Raw genomic sequence first — 21,216 nt, 5'->3', positions numbered from 1 at the left:
TTTCACAGCTCAGGGGCTTTGCAGTTTTGCTTCATTTTCATGTCCTGGGCCTTCTATTCTGTTAAAGAGGTAGTGATTAACAGGTGATGAGAGCCTCTGCTTGGTTCTTAATGTTCTGGGTGCTCAGAGAAGAAGGCTGCTCTATTTTTAGTGTCTTTGAATTGCTCAGCAGGCAAAGCACCAATGAAGCCTGATGCTGATAGGCACTGCATGGTCCCTACCCGGTTCCATAGAATCTCTGAGTCTGTTTCAAGTAGTGAATGTCACATTGCTAAGGAAGGATAAACAGAGTGAATGGCTTCAGATGAAGAGTTGTTTTCTTAATTGTAGACTTAGAGTAATCCAGATTCTTACCTTCTATCAGGGAAGCCTTTTTTAAGTTAGCATAAAAATTCATACTTGGTAATGAAATGCACAGCGGTGTCCAACTGTTTTCTTCTGCAAGTCCTTGTGAGTACGCCATTAACCACTGCAAGAATATCGTATCAGATCAGTCTGAATTTCTGCCGTGGAACGTCATCATTTTGTTGAGCGTGTTTTCCCCTCTGTTTTTAAGTCTTTGCAGCATCAAGTTGAATTTCTCCATTGCATTTTAAGTGGTCATTAACACTTGAAGCAAATGATTTGTTAACTGTTGTTATGCTATCTCTATGGTGATCTTTGGCATCATAGGAAAAAAACCATAGTTTCAGCAAAAGGTACTTTTTTCAGTCTCTTGACTGAGGTAGTGGAAGGTGGAGGTTTTGAAGGTAATTGCTTTGTTCTGTAAGATATTTCTTTTAAAAATATTCTCTAAGTAGGTACAAATTCAAAGGGAAATATTTTGAGGGCTCAGAGTCTTATAGCAAGTGATATAAAATGGCTTCTCCAATACAACGGAAATATATTGACTCTGCCTTCTTGCGTGTTAGCTGTTCTTTGATGATAAACATTTCTGACAGCTGATATACTGTGCTTTGTCTTTATTTTCACTGGTATTATTAAAAAACAAGAAATCTTACTACATGAAGTGTATAAGTTTTGGGAGGAAATCTTCTGGTGCTCTGAGCTGTGAGACCTTGTGCCTTTGGCTACTTTGCTGCACTGCCATGTTTTGGGGGTGCTTGGCACGTTCTGGGGATCCTCTCCCAGTGGGTGCTGGAGATCACCATCTGCTGTAGGGTGGGGAGTTGCACAAGCCCCAAGTCTCATCCCATACTTCTTTCATTGCTATTGTGTTACAGGGGAGAAGTCTAAAAGTCTAAAATATTAAAATAATAATTTCTAAGACAAAGCTTTTTTTTTTCTTTTTTTTTTTAATTAATACAAAAGCATGAGGAGGTCCTAGCAAAAGGGGCGGGTGTTGCTGTAGATGTATGTTCTTGAGAAAGTATGGTTACCACTGTAGGTGGGAGGAACACGAGTTATAAAATTAAGGTTTTGTCACTTCTTGTTCAACAAAATAGGTACCAGAACTTGGATCAAGAAAGAGGAAAAACAATATTTCATAGCTATTTAACGGTCAAGTCCTTGCTTTTATAATTATCTAAGGTTCCGGCTATTTGGACTCAGGCTGGCTCTGTGTTGGGCTGAGTGCAGCTGAGACTTAAATGACCGAACTCATCGGACCATCATTTATTAAGCAGACGCTTCAAAGGATGTTTTCTGTCAGGTCTCATTGCTTGGCAGTTCTCACAGATGAGGAAGGTGCGGATGGCTGTGGCTGTCAGACAGATGTCAGCATTGCCATCACAAAGTAAGGGAACTTCCTGAAGTCCCAGGAGGTTGATTGTAGGTAAACAGTTAAACACGTGTTGTTTCTTTTCATTCTGCTGCTACACCCCTGCTTGAAAATATGCTTAAAAAGCCTCCAGGTCACAGCATAGACCATTTAGGTAGACAGGATTGCAGTGGACAATTAATAAGGAAAAAAAGGAATTTCAGGAATATTGAGAACTGTGTGAATCTTTAGTGCCAGTTGCATACCTGTGGTTAAAAGCAGCCGTAGTTGGCTTCTAAAATTTTATCTCATTTGAAGATATTACGGCTGTTCTGAAGAGTCATTCAGCGCATTTGCGTGGTCTTAAAAATCACTTCTGGTTAACAGTACTTGGAGGCATTTCTTGGCATGGTATCGTCTTTTCTTGTGTTTTACAGTGTTTTGGGGCAGAAGTGTGACTTCTAAAAGGCTCTGTCAACTCCAAAACTGCTTGTAAAATGCAAGTTGTTGCAGTCTAAAGGCATATTGCTCCAAAGATAGATGGCACTGCATTTTTCTATAGCAGTAAAAATAAAATAGCAATACATAGCACTTGCAGGGCAATTTCCACGCAGCAGACGCTTTATAGATATTATATCTCTATGAAGATGTTTGAAGAATGGAGAAATAAAACATCAGAGAAAGTCAGCTGTTTGGGCTGCGTGTTCTGGATGCTGTCTGAGGCTATGCGAATGGGACTTAAAGCAGCATTCTTACTTGTTTTTTGTCATTTTTGTGCTATATTATCTATCAGCATTGCCTTTTCTTCTGTTAGAAGCCAAACCTGAAGGAGATGCAATCACATGTAAGCAGCTGGATTAACCTGGAGTGGAGTTGTTGGACCCAAGCAATGAATTGTACAGCAGTGCTTAACTGAACTGTTAATTTTCAGTCTGAATCAAAACACAGAAACTCAGTGTAGCTCTAAGAAGGGTCCCAAACGTGCTGGAATTGAACTCAAGTTTGCTGTTGTTCCTTTCCAGTTCCAACAATTAGAGATGTCTTTCAGGAAGAACTCAAAATAGTCTGTGAAAGCCCCTCTTATGCTATTTTTAATGCAGAGTAATTGCTTCACAAGCCTGCTAATGTAAAGGTTATGCCAAGCTTATCCTAAATGGCACAGCTGTAGTTTTGAATTCAGCAACACAGGAAACAAGCCTGGACATTTTCCCCTCAATCTGAGTTGCTTAGTTACGTGGATAGCTTATATGTGTGGCTCTGTGTAGCTCTTTATTAGGATGAGTCTTCTATAAGTTGAGGTGCTTACAGAGACCATCCAGTGCTCTGGATGGGCCTCACGTGGGCAGAGCAGAGGGGCACAAATCTCCTCCTCCCTGCTGCCACCAACCCTCTGTTGGTGCAGCCCCAGAGTTCTGTTGGCCTCCTGGGCTGCAGGAGCATGCTGCTGGCTCACATCTGGCTTTTCATCCATCAGGACCCTGAAGTCCTTCACAGGGCTGCTCTCGATCCACACGTTGCCCAGCCCGTGTTTATGCCTGGGCCTCGTTTCTATTCTTGAAGTGTGTAGCTTTGTAGGAAAGCTGCTGTGTGATACACATCACCTTGCGAAGCGTTTTCCACGTGGAGTTGATGTCCATGACTAATGCTTCAGTTTACTTCTTGTAAATGATGTGGGAGACCAGATTTGGTTTACAGCCATACTTAAAATTGTATGGCCGTAAGGGGCAAGCCATTTTCTTTATTGAACTTCTAAGCAGCTAATGTGATTGCGTGCCTTGCATTTAATGATCACAACAGTCAACTGCAGACGCTCCTCCCAACTAATTCAAGTGTTGTTTTTAGCTTGATTTTAGAGATCTGTGAAGTGCCATAGATATGGCAGAGAGGGGCAGTGTGTGGTAGCAGGGATGAGAAGGCATCTCATCCACGGCAAAGCCCCATGCCTTGATGGCTTTCTTTGGCTGTGAAGTGGTTGGCAGGGAGAGAAATGCTCCAAGTACTGCAGATGGTGGATGGGAGGAGGCACCGAGGGAGAGGGTGGGGATGGGAAGAACGAGGTGATGATGAGGCAGTGCCAAAATACAGGATTACTCAGGTTGTCAGCTCACACCGTGTGACCTTGGCTGAGCATCTTCCCTAAGGCAATGATTGAGGGTTTCTTCTGAGCGATCTCATTAAAAATAATTAGAAATTAAAATAATGAAAATTAGCTGTCAGAACGCAAGTGGATCTCAGCCATGTAACTGTTCCATGAAGAGTTTATTAAATAGGTTTTCACTTGACTCACAAGGAGACAGGCACTTTGTCTGCCTTGGCTTTGATCGAGTAATTGTGAAGTGAAAGCACTAGCTAGAGGAAACTGAAGTTAATGATGGGAACAAAATGCATGCTCTTAGGAAATCCTTTGTGGCCTGTTGCTTTGTTTGCCTGATGGCTGCTGCCTTTTCTGGGCGGTGCTTGTACTGGGGGGGTCCTTGCTGCATCACAAGTACATTTACCAGTGCTGCTGCTCAAATGTAAAATAGGATTATATTATGGCAGCTGTAGCTAGGGAAGCTCGTTAATACCATAGCCTTTCTTCCAGTGAGTTTAATTAAGCGTGATGTGATGATGAGCCTCTCTGTTATGTAATAATGCTAAGAACCATTTCTGTGTAATCTCATAAGCAAATTAGGGTAGTTCTTGAAATTGAAGAACTTGGGTTTTTCTGCTTTCCCTGTGGAAAGGGTCTTCTAGGATCTGTTTTCCAGTTGGAAAGAAAAAGTGGTTCAGGCTGGAAATCCTGTTTTTAATTTGTGGGCTGCCATTTCTTCTTTGCAGTAGGGTGCTTTGTTTTTTCGTGTGTGTGCATGCGCAGGTATCGCTCTTTTGTTTAATTATTTGGTGTTCCCTCTCTATATTTACCCATGTGTGTTTCTAGAAAGGTTACTTTTCCCTAGGCTAAGTCATTCAAGCCTCTGTTGTCTTTATTGGATGGTCTCTCCATCCAGCTGACGGTGGGAGTAACCTTTCCTTGCGCTTCTTTCCCTTGGATGTTTTTCACATACCCAGTGTTTGCCACAACGTCTTCCTGGTATTTACAACATCTGACTCAACTCGAAAGGTTTTAATATTAATTATCTCCCTTGGACTTGGAAATTTGTATAACCCCACAGTTTTAAGCTTCCATATTCAGTGGGCGCTGGTGAGCATGAAACTAGAGAAGGCTGAGGCATTATCAAGCTCTGCCTTTCAGAAGGGGATGGAGAGATTGCAGACATACTAAAACCTATTTCTATCTGGTACTTGGTTACTGCTGGAGTAGCTAAAATCATATGAAATGGTAATTTGCACAACAAAACTGCAAGTGGCTCTTTTCGGTTGGCACCATGAAGATGATCTGTGGTTATATATACATATATGTCCTGTTAGGCTTCTTCTGCTGTAGCTGTAGAATCAGGTTTTGCTGTTTCTCTAATCTTTTCATTACAATCTATGTCTCAAAAAAACCAAATAATCACTTTATCTACCCACACTTGTTTTAAATCCTTTGCAAATGACTAAACATACAGGTGTGCTGTGCCTTCTCTCTGAGGTCTGATATGTATGGTGGGAAGCCAGTCCTATGCGAAGGCTTCTCTAGTGTGATATATTTGTAATTCAGATGATTTGCTTCACGAAGCTCTCTGCAATAAGAATCCTAACCTATATTGGTGAGCATGTTGCAGGGTAGTTCAGTTAGCCAGCTTGTGAACTTCTTGAACGTTTTAAGAAATGTCTGTGGAAAAGGTTAGGGCTGTATTAGTTATCAGCTTGCTTTACTTTTATAGCATCCAGTGAATAGAATAAGAGCATGGAGAAAAAAATCAGTGTTTTGGGTAGATAAGCAAATACTACTTATCTTTCCAGAGATTGCTCCTAGCAAAAACAGCAATGGAATGGAAGGTGTAGTTTTTCAAGTGGTCTGTTTACTCTGTTAATGCTTAAAAGTAATAACAAAATGTACTGTAAGCAAAAGGTATGGCAGTGTTTATGTATCCAACTAGAGTGTGTGAGAATATGAAGAAGAGCTGTGGATTTGCTCACCAAACAAATTAGCATGGACTTCTTAGGATGGCAGATGAAGCAGGTACATGAAACTACTGCTAAATGAATGGGAGTACGTGTGTGCCCACACCAGCTTACTGCCTTTTATCTTCAAGGTTTGCCCATGCAGCTTTTAAAAAGAAGTAGTTAAATGATGTGGTGACTGTGATATCATTAGTGACAGTTCAGATGGCATTTGAGATATTCATAAATACAAGCAACCTCCAAGAGTCATGCTGTCAGATCAGGTACCCATACTGTTCAGCTGCACTCACCAGCAAAGCTGTCCCTGGAGGGAATGATAGTGCCATGGAGATGCCCTTTGGAGGCCTCACCTGAGCACACATCCAGATAAATGCTTCACTGCTTTCATCTTCCTTTGCAGGTGTGGTCCGTGCTGGAGCAATTACAGCATGGAATTAATTAGCTGCTGCACTTCTATTGAAGTCAGTGTGTGTGTCATTTGTGCTGTAGGTTGGGAAATTGTTTTCTCTCTCTTTGCTGTTGCTTTTAGTTGACAGATGATTTTGTACTGGAATTTTGCCTCAAGTGTTTAGACCTCTCAAAAGATGCAGTGATGCTCCAGCACTTGGGTAGAAGCCATACAGTAACTGTGTCCCTTTGGGTCAAATCCAGCTGTTGGCATAGAATCCTAGAATCACCGAGGTGGGGTAAGACGTCCAAGATCATCCAGTCTAACCATCTACCTGCCAACAATATTTCCCACTAACCTACGTCCCTCAGTACAACATCTACATGTTTCTTGAACACCTTCAGTGATGGCGACTCCACCACCTCCCAGCACAGCCTGGTCCTGCGCCTGACCACTCTTTCAGAGAAGAAACATCCTAACATCTAACCTGTATATGTAATATCCACTGCCATCTGCCTGGCATCTGCACGCAAGCTCTGTATGCTGTTCTGTGTTGAAAGGGGAAGGAGAAATCTTTCCACATATCGTGCTGTTCTATTGGCACTGAGAGGCTCTTGAAAAGTGAAAAGTACTTCTTAATTAACTTTTGATTTTCCTTCTGTGTTGTTTGGAGAGGTAATATTTTTCTTCTGTTTAATACAGGAAACAAAATTGTTCACAAAATGTTCATTATGAGTAGTATACCTGCTTTTATATATTTTAGGACTACATCTATGCGTTTGCTAGCTCTGCATGTACTGCTTTTGTCTTTGAAGCTATCATTTCTGTACAGCAACAAAATCTTACTTCTTTTCTTTCGTTATTCTGCTCTGCTTCCATTGATGCCTCTAAACTTTTGACTCCAGACTGGCAATATGAGGGTAAGAGATGGCAAAATGAAACTTCCTGAACATTGCTTGTCTGTCTTTATTTAATCTTTGTTTTCCTTTGAACATAATCGAAACACTTTTCACTCCCTTTTACTAAATCCTTTTGTTGCAGTTAAATTCAGATTATTTGTTTCTGTTGTGTAGCTTTAATTATGATTTGTAACTTTTAACCATTCCCTTGTGTTTTGTTTTTTTTTTTTCTTTGGGATAAATTGCCATCGTATTATACTGTCCTGAAGGACTCTGCTTCACTGTGGTCCCTGCAACACACAGAAATGTTTGTAGTGTAGCCATCAATGCTGTAGTATGGTGGTACGTGGTGACAATTTGGTGCGTGTAGTTGTGACATGGGAAGGAAAGCTCACCTAAGCGGACATTGCAAGCCATGTTTAGTTCATGCTCTTTAACTGTTAGTTTAAAAAATGGATCAGCATCTGAGATCTTAAATTCTCGGTCGTGGAAATCTCCTTTGCTTTACAGAGTTTAGTTGAGGAAAAGCTAAATGAAGAGCTCATATATTGATCCTCTGAGTGCAAATGAGCTGCAAACTATTGTTTCTCTTCAGTATGCTGAATATGCAACATCACAAAACAGACAAATAAAACAACCAAGGTCCTTTCTCTGGAATCAGAAGTAACTTCTCTTTTTATCTTTATAGATTGCAAGTTGGCCAGAACAGGTCCTCCAGCCACAATAGTTCCCATTGACGAAGAGAGTCGGAACGGTGAGTGCCCTTTGTTCTCATGACACAGCTGTGGCCTCTGGTTGGGGCTTGGAGGCTCCTGCAGGGAATGAGCTGCCTGTTGTCTGGCTTGGCAGCTAGTAACCCTATCACTGCTCTGAGAGCTGGTCTGTGAAAACCTCTGTCGGTGAGTCGTGGTGGTGGGGAGGGCAAAGGGATCCAATGTTGTCAGTAAGAAGCAGCAGCTCTCATAATTTCACCTCTTAATGACTTGGGTCTTTCACCCTGGGTTGCTCTTGTGAGAGTGTTGTTTCTTTTAATAAGTACTTTGACCACAGTTACTCATAATACATGAGTGAGTTAACTACCTGTTTGCTCCTTTATATGCTTATTTTTACCCACTAAGTAATTATTCTTGGGACAAAGATCTGTTTGATCTTGCATTTGTTTAGATTGTTAAGACTTGAAACCTTCTTTCTCGGAAGTTTGCTTGGAGTTTTAATGTTGTTTTTTGAGTTTCCCATGCAGCTTTCAGAAGGTTCCTTGTTTGTTGCTGTTCTTTGGTATAAGCATTAGTTATGGATACCTCTGTGGCACGAGTGCTTAGTTCTGGGATTTGATGCTTACGTCTGTGTCACTTTTCTGGGAAGGTGTCGTGTGCTCTTGAGTGGCAAATGCCCTTCATTTCCACATAGGTGGTACTGGTACTTGCATAGCTCGTTTTCTCATGTACTAACAGCAGCTGAGTTTCATATCTGAAGAATGTTGTGTGAAGAATAGTGCAAAAGAAATAAGGTTAAAAAAAAAAAAGTTGATTATGGTCATCTGCAGTATAAACAAAAATAAGGAGCAGTAAGAATTTTGCATGCCTCTGATTGGTAGCTGGATGTCGTTTCTTAGTTTTTTGGTATTCAAGTCAATGTTTATTAAATACTGAAATTTTTTTCCCTACAAGAAAGGCTGTTGAATGGTGGGAAGAGGTGTGTTTTTTTCCTCAAAGCTTTTCATGCATTTGGAAAGATTTAGTCTATCTATCTCACTGTGGATTCCTATGAACCATTAATTCCGCATTAAATAAGTCAAATGGGAAGCAGAAACCTGGATCGGTGTTGTAGGTAATGGAAACGACACACCTCATCTGTAAGCCACAATATGTATTAAATTAATGGATCTCCTGGGAAGCCAGCTCTAGGAATGAAATGTCCTCAGATGCTCAGCTGTCTTTTTTTTGAAGTGGTAGGTTGCATCCTCCCCACTGCTGCATGTTGCTGAAGGTAATGAAGGTTGAATCCAGAGCAGTGGCTCAGCAGTTGGATCAGGGCTACTACTCATTGACTTGAAGATCTATGGGAAAAATGACTCAATATGCTGGTAGGTATTTTAAGTAAAATAGGCACTGGAAAGGATGTAGTGCAGCCAGAAGCATCTACTGTCCTGACACTGTTCAACCTTCCAGAGGTCTTCTGGTTCAGTAGAAATGCTTTGTGTGGAGCCACACTAAGCAGTGGGTACTGCAACAGAATTGCTGAGATGCACACTTGTGTTATGAGAGAGTTCGAGACTGTTGTGATAAGCGTATGACTGAGTAACTGATGGAGCCAGGTTGTCTTCCATGTTTTCTACAAGGAATCTCACCAGTCTGTTTTTTCTCCATTCTTGGTAGTGTTCACGTGCTTTGCGTTATACTTAAGTGCCACATCTAGCTATGTGTTAGGGTTGCAAAAATATAACATACTGCTATTAGCGATGCTATTTTAACAGAGTCTATCTTTAGCTTCGCTGCACTGAGTGTTTCTTCTCAGCATACAGAGTTCAGTCATTATTGAATCATGTAGACTTTGAAGAGTCTCCTCAAATCTCTTTGGTGCTATTTGCATTTGTATCTACACAGGTAAGCGCGGTGAGCCTCACTGGCTTCTTGTTAGAAAGTTGCTGTGGTTTAATACATGTGCATTGAGAATAGCGTTTCTTAACAAATGTACTCAGGTGCTGTGTGGTTTGACCATGATTTTGACTTAGCACCTCTAGGCTGATTGTGGAGCACAGGCTTTGCTTGTTGGAGCCTTGCTAAGTCTGGATGAACAGCAGGTGTATGTGCTGGTTCAGGTCCAGTCTAGGCTGCACCTGGAAAGTTAGGATCTGATGGACAGTCTACCCAAAGAAGACAGCCTGCTGCTTGGTGTGCACAGCATTGGCAAATACTGTCTCCGGGTCTGGATTGTTCTGGGTGTTCCCTTGCCATTTAGGAGTGTTGGTCATAGAAATCCTTGGGGAGCAGTGCAAATCAGGAAAACTGCAGCAAAAGCTACAGAAAAGTGGACTTGCTGACTGTTGTTGTGCACCTTGTATTTGCTGTGGGAAGCATTCAGCGGGCTGTAATGGTAAAAGATAGCCAGTTATGGCTGGCTCTCTTAGTTGTTCTGACAAAGCTTTCCGTTAGAGTTAATGATTTTTTTTAATGCTCTAACCTCCAAGTTCTTCGTAATGGAGGAAAATCAGCAGATGTTGTATGGTTTAACAGTGTCCTTTAAAGAAACACGTTTTTCTCTCATGGCTTGTGTAATTGATTGCCAAATACGGAAATCACCTTCTGTTTTCAGAGATGCATCTAATTAAGACTAAGGCTTATTTGTTCTTAATCAACTGTCCAAAGAATCAAATTACTAGCAGCATTAGTAGTATTAGTGGGGCTTAACGAATTTCTTTTTTCAAGGAAGGTTAAATATCCTAAATGAGCATAGCAGTTACTGGGCAAAAGACTTAGAATGAAACACACAAAAGCAAGTGCAAGAACTAGAAGTTTTAAGATTTTCTTATACTCATCTAATAAATGTTTATGACAAGATTAGATATGGAGCATTTTGTGTAATTTCATGAATTATCATTGCGCCATCATTAACAATCGCCAGTATTTAAGAAGTGTGTGTTAAATATATCAACAATTCTGTTTTTTCAGTTTTTTTTTTAATGGTACACTGTAAGAAAAAACAGTGTCAGAAAGCAGGACATGATTTGGGGTGAGACCTGAGAAGAAACGTCTTGTAGAAACTGATCAACTAATTCCTAGGGGTAGGAAATACAGTTGGAAGGTTGGAATTAGTAAAATGTTTTTTGTGCTGTCAGCTGTCTGGAGTATATCCTAACGTGGTGTTGATGCTCTTCTGGGGAGATGAATTAGCCTTAAATTGTCTTCAGAGATCAGGTTTCCCCCACCCCCCCAGTTTTGCCTTTGTCTTTTACTTTCCATTTACCTCTGTAGGTTCTTTGGACTCGACAGTCATTTTGTTCAGCATTTTGTTGTCTGGGCATATACATGGGTGTCACTTTTCTGCTCACATTCTACCAGTGTAAATCTCTCTTGTGTTTGTGACTTGATGCCATCCTAGCGCATTAATACAGCTGGGAGCTGCTGAGCTTTGCTCACTAAGTATTGAGCAACTGTATAAGTAATGAGCAGATCAGGCAAGATCCACAGGTCTCTCCCAGCCTTGACATATAAAATGATCAAGATTTGGAATTTAACTCCATGCTGTAGCAGGTATAAGTTATTTTGAATAATGGTTATGCTGTATAACGATGAGGCCTTTATAAAATGCATTAGAGTTACTATATTTTTTTAGTGGAAATTCTCATCAAAATGATTTAAAGTTTCTGAACTGCTCCTCTTCGACAACTTGAGTAGTCAGAATAAATTATTCATACTAAATTGTGATACTTAATTCGTTCGTATTCTTAGTTTGTCAGTTTACCTTTGTAAATGAAGAACTGTGTATTTCAACAATTGATTTCTTTCACGTGATTTTTGAAACACTGAATGTGATTTTATTAGCAGCATCCCTTCCCTTCCAAAAAAGCTGTGCAACGATAGGAGTATTTAATGTATTTTAAGCCTGCTTAAAAAGGTGAAAGTAGCATGACTAGATCAGCTTGACGAGTTGGATGATGTGTTTATTTATTTACTTTATTTTCACCAAGCACAACTGCTTTTACTGGTGCCCATGACTAATCTAATTTTTTGCCAGGTTCTCTTGTTCTGAAAGCTTTCTTTGTGTGGAAACATGATTTACGTTTGGCAGGTTCATCCGTAAGAAAACCTCCTTGCAGCACACCTAGAATTGTTTGGGTTGGAAGGGACCTTTAAGGTCATCTACTTTTTGTGATTTTCTACCTGAATTAATTTGGAGCCTGACACAAGGAAATAGCATCTGCAGCATGGAGCTGCTGGTTCAGACCAGTAAGCTGCTGCTGGAAGCCTGCAGAAAAACCTGCTGTGCTTGACTATCTAGCGAGCAGGCAGGTGGATTTACAGCACATTGGGATTTATCTTAGCTTGGGGATCTCTGTTTGAGGATAACATGGATGCATCCAGAATACATGGGTATGGAGAGGAAATGTCATTTAGCGGAACCTGCTTTTGTGGATGGGTATCTAATAAGCTTTCTTGAGAGATTAGGGACATAAGTTTTTTAAGCCTACTTGGTTTAGATAATGGTCAAAGGTCTGAGCCACTTTAGTACTTTTCAAAGCTTAGTTAGACACCTGTTGATATGCTGAGTAGTGTGATGAGATCCTAAATGGGCATCCTCTTCTCTCCTATCCCAAAAGTATTCCCCACTTGGTTTGAAATGGAATATGTGTTTAAGCAACAGGTTGCTCTGAAAACAGCAGTTTAGCTTTCTCTGAACTTCGAAACACTAATAAGAGTGACACTGAAGTTACTGCTTATGTTGAACTGAAGAGTGCTTGTAAGAGTGTAATAATTCAGCAAATAATGGATTTCAAAGCTTCGACTGGCTCTAGCATAAATTGTATGTTGTTCTATTTTATGTAGTCTCATGTGAAAACTCCTATATCCTTTTAGGTTTCCACAGTCGCATTAATCAAGCCAATTACTATCTTACACAGCTCTGATATTTTTTATTCTTCTTATATTCCTTTGCCGTTTTTCATCATTACTTAGGGGGTATTTTTCATTTTATCCATCTGACCTAATGGTTTTAGAAGGGTGCAACTTGATTAAAATAAATGACCAAGTCTCAACCTTTTGCATACCTGCCTGTGTTTTATTAATATGTTCCTACCAATAGTTTCCCTTTGATATACCCATCCTTTCTTCTGAAGCTGCGGTCAGGGGAACAGTGCTCAGTAGTTTGGTCTCAAGGGACAGGAAATGTCTTGGTGTCAGTACCTGCAGAGTGACTAAAGCCTTTATTAACTGGGAGTTCCAAATTACATTGCTGCTGTTCATCAGGAGCCTGTGTTGTTTTAAGACTCAGCTTGATTCGCCGCCCCTTAGGGTAGAGCTCTTGTGTACCAAGCAGGTGTTTTATTATTGCTTGGGGTGTGCGTAGGAGGTGCTGTGGCTGCGGTACTGAATGCCTTCAGAATAAAAATTGGACTCAACTTGTACAGAGCGTGAGGCTTGTTGGGCATAAATTCTTGCTCTAGCTTAATTATTTTATGCCAAGTCCTAAATCAGCCAAACTGCGTATTAGTTCTTTTCAGAAGAATAATTATACGTGACTGCCGCCAGGCATTAAGTTTTATTTTTCTGGATGGTTTATGAGACCAATGAAAAATCTGGCAAACGTTGCTTCTGAGAGGCACTGCTGAGCATTTGTGTTGGGCCTATTATTTTGTCACTGTCATAACAAGGTGAAGTTTAAAAGAGCAATTCAGTGATAAATTATCTTCTTCACAAGGAATTAATAGTTTTGAAAAGGACATCCCTGAGGAAAGCAGCATCTGAGAAGAAGGCTGAACTTTTCCAGCAGGTTTCTGGCTTTTGATAGTTTTTCTCTGGGGTTGTTGTTTTTCTTTTTGTGATTACTCATCCTGTTAGCCCTCGTAGTTCCCCTACCCTCATCTTTATGCATTTGGAAATGCCTGGGGATTGACCCAGTCTGAGATGGGGATCACTTGCTGGTCCAGCCCTGTAAGAACTTGAAGCTGAAGACGTGTCCAAAACACTTGGGGTGGTTAAGACTTGGAACTTGCATGTTGCTCCACGTATCTGTCTAAAGTCACTTTCTGTCTTCAAAAGTCACTTTGTGTTTCCAGAATTAGCTCTGCTTAAGCACAGGGAGCAGTTCACTTCTAGCTTGGCCTGGATCTCACCTCTGTCCAGTTGGTAAGAGATGACTATTCATTCACTATTTCTTTTCTGCCTTACATCATGCTGATACAACTCCCAAAGTGGTATTTTTCTCCCCTCCTCCCTCTCACCCCCTTTTCTTTTTGTCTACTTTATATGGTTTTATTTCATTGCTTTGGAGTGATAAGAATGTCAAATACGAAATTTGCCTTTATGTTCTTAAGGAAATGTTTAGTGAGTCTCACCTGACTTTACTTGTTTTTTGTTTTTTTGTTTTTTGCTTTTTTGGGTTTTTTTGTTTTTGCTATTTCTTTAAAAAATAAAACACCAAATAAAAACAAAAGAAGAAATCCAGTGTTTCTTCTTGATATTTTCTTCTCCTACTGAGCTTTACTTTCCTTTTTCCTGAGCTGTTGCTCTTAATGCTTTCATTCAGGTTTGTTTCCTTTCTCTTTTTTTTCCCCCTCCTAGATGACTTTATCTACTCTAATGCTGCACATTGTTCTGTTCTTTGGAGTTTTGCCTTCTGGCACAGAGATGCTGTTGGTGTGAAAACAGGAGACATGTAGGGAAGCACACCTGTATTCAGGTGTCTGTGAAGCAGCATGTTGAGTACAGTTGTCATGTAGCTCATGGTTCTTTGAAGCTCACTGTTTTCTTTTTCAATAGAGTTTCTACCAAAATAAGTAAATGGAATATGAGGTTCAGAAACTTTTCCAATAGTATTGCTTCCAGATAGGATGTGAGCCCTTTACAGGTGCTTTTGGGAACCAGCTGTTGGGATCAGATTTGTTGTTGTTTATTGGTAATTGTGGTGAAGTGGTTATTATTAGACATGCTGCTTCATCAAACGCTTGGAGAATCTATGAGTTACTGAAGCTGATATTAAGCTAACTCCTGCTTTCTGAAGTTGGCCCTGCTTGGAACTTCAGCTTGGATTAGGTGGTCACCAGTAGTGTCTTCGTAGCTTTCTTGGTCTGTGCATACAGACCTGTTAGCAAATAGAGTCAGACAGTTTGTTTGTAATCTACATGGATTGTTTGCATTGTTAGGAACATAATGCTCCAGAATCTATTTTGATCATTAGGAAGAGAACAATATGAATATATATGGATATATATGTATGTATGTGTGGTGAATATGCTCATTGCTTGATGGCAGTATACTCTTCTAAGTAGAAATGTAAAGAAAATGCTCATATTTTTCTTTGTCTTCTGCATTATTGTTTCTGAGCTGTTAATATTAAATGGATTTTCATATCAGCACACATGAAGGTGCAGTTGATGTGAATGTCTTTGAAAAGCTTAGGATCTTATCTAGGCAAACTTCTGGTATGTCAGTGACCAGGGATGTCCCAGCAGAACTTTTCTTTGGTGCTCTGTGGAGCAGCTTTGGATGCTGAACACTTGCTGCCAGTTATGTGTCTCTAGACAAAAGAAAGAATCTTAACGCTCCAGCCATTACAAATAGGAATGTGACGTTCTTCCACTTATGAGTTCAGCTGGAATCAAAAAAATAATAGCCAAGTAAGTATCATAGAAGTAATCCTCATTAAGGATGACAGCAGTTCTGTGATGCATCTTCCATGCAGCCCCCACTCTGGGCTTCAGGATAGCTAAGTTTGTTCTTTGTGGGATGAGTTGCTTGCTTGGGGCCTGAGGGATTTTAGCAGTTGTTGGTTGGTTTGCCAGCCTGATGCGTTAGGTGGAAATAAAGAGGTGCAGTTGACTTTATGTAGGGTTTTGGATTGGTTTAGACTCTGTTCTGATTTGTACGACTCTCTGAACTTCTCATTTAAAGTTACATATTTTATCGTATTAGGAATTTTGCCCTTAGAAATTCTGGAGATGTGAGTAAAAGTAGATGGAAGAAGATTGGCCAAAATCCAAAATATTGAGTTCAGTTCTTCTGAACTCATTTTGAATATAAATGCTATGTTCTCCCTTAAAGCGTAGTTGAGGAATGTTCCATTAAAGATGATTCTGATGGACTGGGAGCCTTGCAGATGCAAGTGAGTGACTAATGGGGAAAGAAGGCACACTCTGTCTGTCTTTTAACTCTTAACCCAAAGCGGTTTATGGTTGCATTTTATTCATTGTGTTATCTAATCTTGTAATGCTGCTCAGAAAAACTGTGAAGAAAACCAGTGAAGAATCTGCACCCATATATGCATCTTTTTCAATATATTTGGTCATTTAGTGTATTGATACAAGATTCAGAATGTTATGTTGTGAATTTTAATAGAGTCAGCAGCCTCTAGGCAAAAAAATATAACTTGAAAATATTTAGTTTTGTTTTGAAATTGGATAGTAAAGTACAGTGTCAAAAGAGATGGGATGAGCGTAGTTCAGACAGAGGAGGAGAACAGGTGTTTGAAGGAGTGCAGTATGAGGAGTATCTCTATAGCTCTTCTACTAGTTTTAAGTTTATATTTAGTCAATGTGATGGTCTTCAGCTTTTCAGTTTAGGTAAAGCTATATTGGAATATTAATAGGATGTTTGCGTGTTTTTCTTTCTTTAATTAAGATGCTTAATATGAAGCAGCTAGGTAAATAGAGATGGGAATTGGACGAAGGAGTTAAGAGAGCTTTCCCCAAGGCATCAGGTAATGATAACTATCTAAATCTAGTACAACAAATATTAATAAAACAACCCCAACAACTCAGAGAAATACAAGGGGGTATGGAGTGGAGTGGCTGCATTTCGGAAGGAGCTGAGAGTGGTCCCTGGACATTGCTTCCTACCTGAATAGTGGTGTTGGAGGACCTAAGCTAGTGTTTGAAAGGGAAGGATCAAGCAAAGCTGTTCTTCTGATATCTGCCTGAGGGCCATCCAGGACTTTGATAGGCAGAGCCCATACATCTTTCTTCTTCTTGCTGTGAGACAGAACTGCATCTGCTGTTTTCTAATATGTGTTGAAATAGAACTTTTAGTTTACACCAGCTGTGCAATGATGATCTGCACGCTGCTTTGCAATTTAGAATAGCAGAGAGCTGTATTAAAATGGTGCAATTGTAAATGACAGAATTTTGCCTTCTGTGGTCTTTTAATACAAAGTTTTAAGAGAAACCAGTGCCCCGATGGCAGAGAATGATCTGGCTTCAACAGCTGTCAGGATCCTTCCAGTAGGACTGTTGCAACCCTGCCTGCTTGCTTCTGGTTCTGAGGCTGTATTGCAGAAGATGGCAGCCCCTTCTTTGAGTGGACAAGAACTTAAGAGTATTCCTGTTTGGTAATAAGAGATGTATTCTCAGATTCCCATGTTGCTGAGTTTGCTGTAATATGGCCAAGCTGGGGCTGCTCACCTGCGCCATGTTGCATCATATTCTCTGGAAGAGGTTGTACATCTGGGATTTACCCTCTTTCTAGGTGTGTGATGTTGTATAGACTTGGGACTGCACAGAGTTCTGTCTGTGGCTGTGATTTAGAAGTGCTACTGGAGAACCTGCCTCAGGTTTTAATAATGCTGCTTTACTTAATTCCAAATGCTTTGCACTGAGTTTTGAATGCTGGGACTTGCTTATCTCAAGAAGCAGGTAGTTGGTGTGTCGTTATATTTTTACTAAAGGCAGGCAGTTATGCTTGGTGTGCATTTCTTCTCTATTGCCTGGCAGCTTCTGTGGGTGTTGACAGGCATGGTTTACAGCAGTGAGCAATCAGAGGTGAAGCTTTATCTATGCGGACAAACGATTCAGGAGAATGGGGTTGTTTTCTGGTGTTGCACCCTGCTGTATTTTACTGCAGTATTTACTTAATTGGATGTTTCATGCAATTTCATTTCTCAAGATCCAGTAGAATATGTTAATCTTTTTCCTAGTTGTAGAGTATGTTGCTGATGTGTTATTGAGCAGCCTGCGAGGGTAAAGTCTGACATCAGAGCTTGTCTTTTCCCAGCACTGTTGTGGAACAGCTTGTGATGTGTTGTATGCCCTGTCCCTGGAGGTGTTCAAGGCCAGGCTGGATGGGCAGCCTAGTATTAGGTATGGAGGTTGCCGACCCTGCCTGCAGCAGGGGATTGGAGACTGATGATCCTTGAGGTCCCTTTCAACCCAAGCCGTTCTATGATTCTAATACGATCATGGAGTTATGAAGGTTGGAAGAGATGTCTGCAATCATGTAGTCCAACCAGTGTCTGCATTTTATGTGGCTCCAATTCTTTTGCCAACTTGCTTGGGGCAAAATTTAAAACATTTGTCTTTGAAGGTTAGAACTGAATGAGGCTTTATTAATTCAGTCTTATCTAATTGTAAGAAATGGCCTATATAAGAAGGGGAAAGAAGAAAGGCCAAATAATTGTTGTTTATTATGTGATTTTTCTGTGCAGTCCTGTGCTCCCAGGGAGTCAGTGGAGTCTTGAGTTCTTTCTCTGGGAACTCAAGTTGCAATGTCTTGTTTTTAATTAGTAAGGTAAGTAAAAGTCCATTTGCTGGCACACATTTTTTGCATGTTTCAGTGAAGGAACAGCCAGTTAGTTCTTCTTGCCCTACTTAGAAGGTAGAGTCTATTTCTCAACAAGAACTCAATGCCCTCAACAGGATGTTAGCATTCATGTCTCCAGAGGGAGCTCCTAAAGCCATTTGTCGCTAATCCTTGCCTTCATTTATCCAATAAGAATGCACTGTGCAGTTAATTTCTCCTGCTGCCCTTGTAAAAGCAAGGCCCTTACAGACTGATCCATACACGCATTTAAGAAGGAAATCTTTAGCCTATGCATGGTTTGGTGATTTGTTTTTTTTTCATCTTAGGTCTGAGAAACTCCTGATCTCCAAGTGATGCTGTTGGGTAGAGTAACCATCCTTGCTTAGCTTTAGGTTTGACTAAACTGTTGTTCTTCCATTGGGATACCACGCCATACCAGTTATAACTATTCTAATCATTCATTCCCTTTTAATCAGTATCATTCAGTGATAAACCATAGGTTTCTCTGCCACATTTGGAATAATGACTAGCTCTATGAAAGGCACAAAAAGAGCACCTTGCACCATGCTGCAACCTGGGGAGCAAGCTTTGTTTGGGTCCCTGCTGCTTCTTATATTTAAGCATTAAAGATCTTGAAAGGATATTTCTTGCCTGTTGTTGAAAACTCTGATGCATTATTTATAAAGCAGTAGGTGGTAATTTTAACTGTTTTATGGTAATTGATAGCAGTTAGAGCACAGGATTACAAACAGTTCCTCAGCACCAGTAAATGTCAGCATGGGAGGTGTATTACCAGGACATGTTTTTTTTACAGTAAGTTTAAAACATGTATGCTTTATTCAGCTTCAGTGAGTCAATGTGCAAGGGCAGAGAGGAAAGAGATGATACAAACATACAGTTTTAGGAGGTTCTGCTTGCTGTTTTCACAGTACTTATCCAGACTGCATCAAAAACCTTCGTTTCATTGCCAGGGTATGAGATCAATGACAGCATTCTCAGAATCACCAAGGTTGGGAAAGATCTGTAAGATCACCCAGTCCAACCATCCACCCATCATCAATGTTTCTCACTAAGCCATGTCCCTCAACCCAGCGTCCAAATGTTCCTTGAACACCTCCAGGGTTGGTGACTCCACCACCTCCCTGGGCAGCCCATTCCAGTGTCTGACCACTCTTTCAGGAGACGTATGAAGACTTGGTAAGTTCATGTACTAAGGTTAAATGGAACCTTAAATAGAATATTTGATCTGCATTTAAATAGAGAAGGGATGGAGTGATTATGCCTTTAGTCCCTTGGATTAAGGGTTTTCAGGGTTTTTTTTTTGCTGTAGTGTCAGTTCTGTGGAAAATAAATCAACCCTGAGGAGATCTGGAAGGGGAACAATCTTCCTTTGTATGTGTGAGCTGCTAATTCAGTTTGACAGAGCTGAAGCAGCAACACATTGATGCGTCATTATTTTACTGTTTGAATAATGGGTTTCCTAATTCATTTTTTTTTTTTATTGCATGGACAGATAGAAAATTATTGCTCAAGAGGAATTTCACCCAATGGGCATACTGAGTATTAGGTATTTTTTTAGGTTTTTTTTGCTGTTATTATTGAAATACAGTGTGGTACAGTCAAATAGACTGTGCTTTTAGGGTTCAAGAAATGGTTTGCAGTCCAAGTACCACATGTATTAGACTGTACAAAGTTTGCATTGTGTAATGCATACATTTTACAGGGCGGCCTCCTTGTGTGTGTAAAACAGAGGATAGCTGCTGATTCCAGTGTAGTATTTTTGTGAGAAATGTGATATTATTATGCTTTGTCAGCTTAAATTAGTATTCAAATCAGCTTATGTTTTCTTGTGCATTGGGAAAAGAATGCTGAAGTTTGTTGCCAGTGTGCAAAGGTGAAGCTGCTTGTACAAAGAGTAAGGACATGCTATGAATTGAACAAAGATGCATATAGTTATTTCTGATGTATGTTCTAAAATCCAGCTAGAAGCATTTGCTAGTGGGAAAGCTTTTTAGCCAAGTCCCTTTGTTCTGTTGCACTGTGATGGACCATACCTCCAATAGGATGGAAATTGCATTCAATTGGAGACGAATCGAAAGCATCAGTAGATGGTTCATAATAGCAAAAGCATTAAGTCGATTTAAAAAAAAAAAATCATGCCAGTGTTGGCAACTTGAAGCATTAAGCTAAGAGAACTTTGACATCTGGACTAATGCAGAGAAAGGTGCACCAGGAATGGGGCTAAGTTTCGTTGCAAGAATGCTCCAGTTGTGCATCGCAGGAGGACTACGACTCTGGCTAACTATACTGCCAGCACATCTGAAGAAACAAACTACTCTTCTACTGCCTTCAAAGAGGTGTTCCTGTCAGTTTTTGTCATGAGGAAATAGCAATTTAAGGTTGTAGCTTGTCAGCCTGAAAAGTGTTAGTCAACTAAACAGCAGTAGTTGAGGGAAAAAAGCTCTGTATATGCTGTTATGTTTCTGACCTGCTGGGACAGAAATCTTCATAAAGAGTGAGACCCTTTTCTCCTGTACAATTAGGAGGAAAGAATAAGGAAATAGTATGACCCAAGTCTCTTAGGATAAACCAATGTTGGGATAGTATTTGTGTTTTTGAAAGACATAAATCTTTCAAAAATTAAGACGTTAAAGAGAATATATTGTTGAGGAATTCTGCTAAGTTGTAAGAATCCTTACTAATTAGTGGGTAATCAGAAGAGGGTTATATAGCACACTGTAGTCAGCAAAATCACTGTTCTTCATAACCAGTTGATGCTCTTTATGGCTGGCAGTTGTATGAGTGAAACTAGCATTGGTGTAATTAAAGCAATTCACTCCTGTATTTAACTTTCTTAACCTCTTACTGATCCAGTTAGCCTGGTTAAGTTTTCGGTGTGCTTGTGGAATAATGGTCTGTTTGTCTGAGGAAAGGTAGATAGAACAGTGTGTGACT

The 21,216-nt window shown here is 40.2% G+C and overlaps 1 protein-coding gene across 9 annotated transcripts in view; it reads left to right on the top strand.

Annotated features, from left to right (window-relative positions):
* PCDH15 (protocadherin related 15) overlaps positions 1 to 21,216 on the top strand; it is an 814,794-nt gene that overhangs the window by 559,736 nt on the left and 233,842 nt on the right. For 5 of the 9 annotated variants that reach the window (XM_032445309.1, XM_032445312.1, XM_032445311.1 and 2 more), the window contains 2 exons: positions 7,043 to 7,057; positions 7,725 to 7,790. In XM_032445309.1, the coding sequence (XP_032301200.1) occupies positions 7,043 to 7,057; positions 7,725 to 7,790 (81 nt within the window). The remainder of the gene's footprint in view (positions 1 to 7,042; positions 7,058 to 7,724; positions 7,791 to 21,216) is intronic. The other 4 variants (XM_032445316.1, XM_032445314.1, XM_032445315.1 and 1 more) reach the window with 1 other exon arrangement.

This window comes from Coturnix japonica, chromosome 6, assembly GCF_001577835.2.
Source record: "Coturnix japonica isolate 7356 chromosome 6, Coturnix japonica 2.1, whole genome shotgun sequence".
Lineage (NCBI taxonomy): Eukaryota > Metazoa > Chordata > Aves > Galliformes > Phasianidae > Coturnix > Coturnix japonica.
This window is presented reverse-complemented; position numbering and strand designations above follow the sequence as displayed.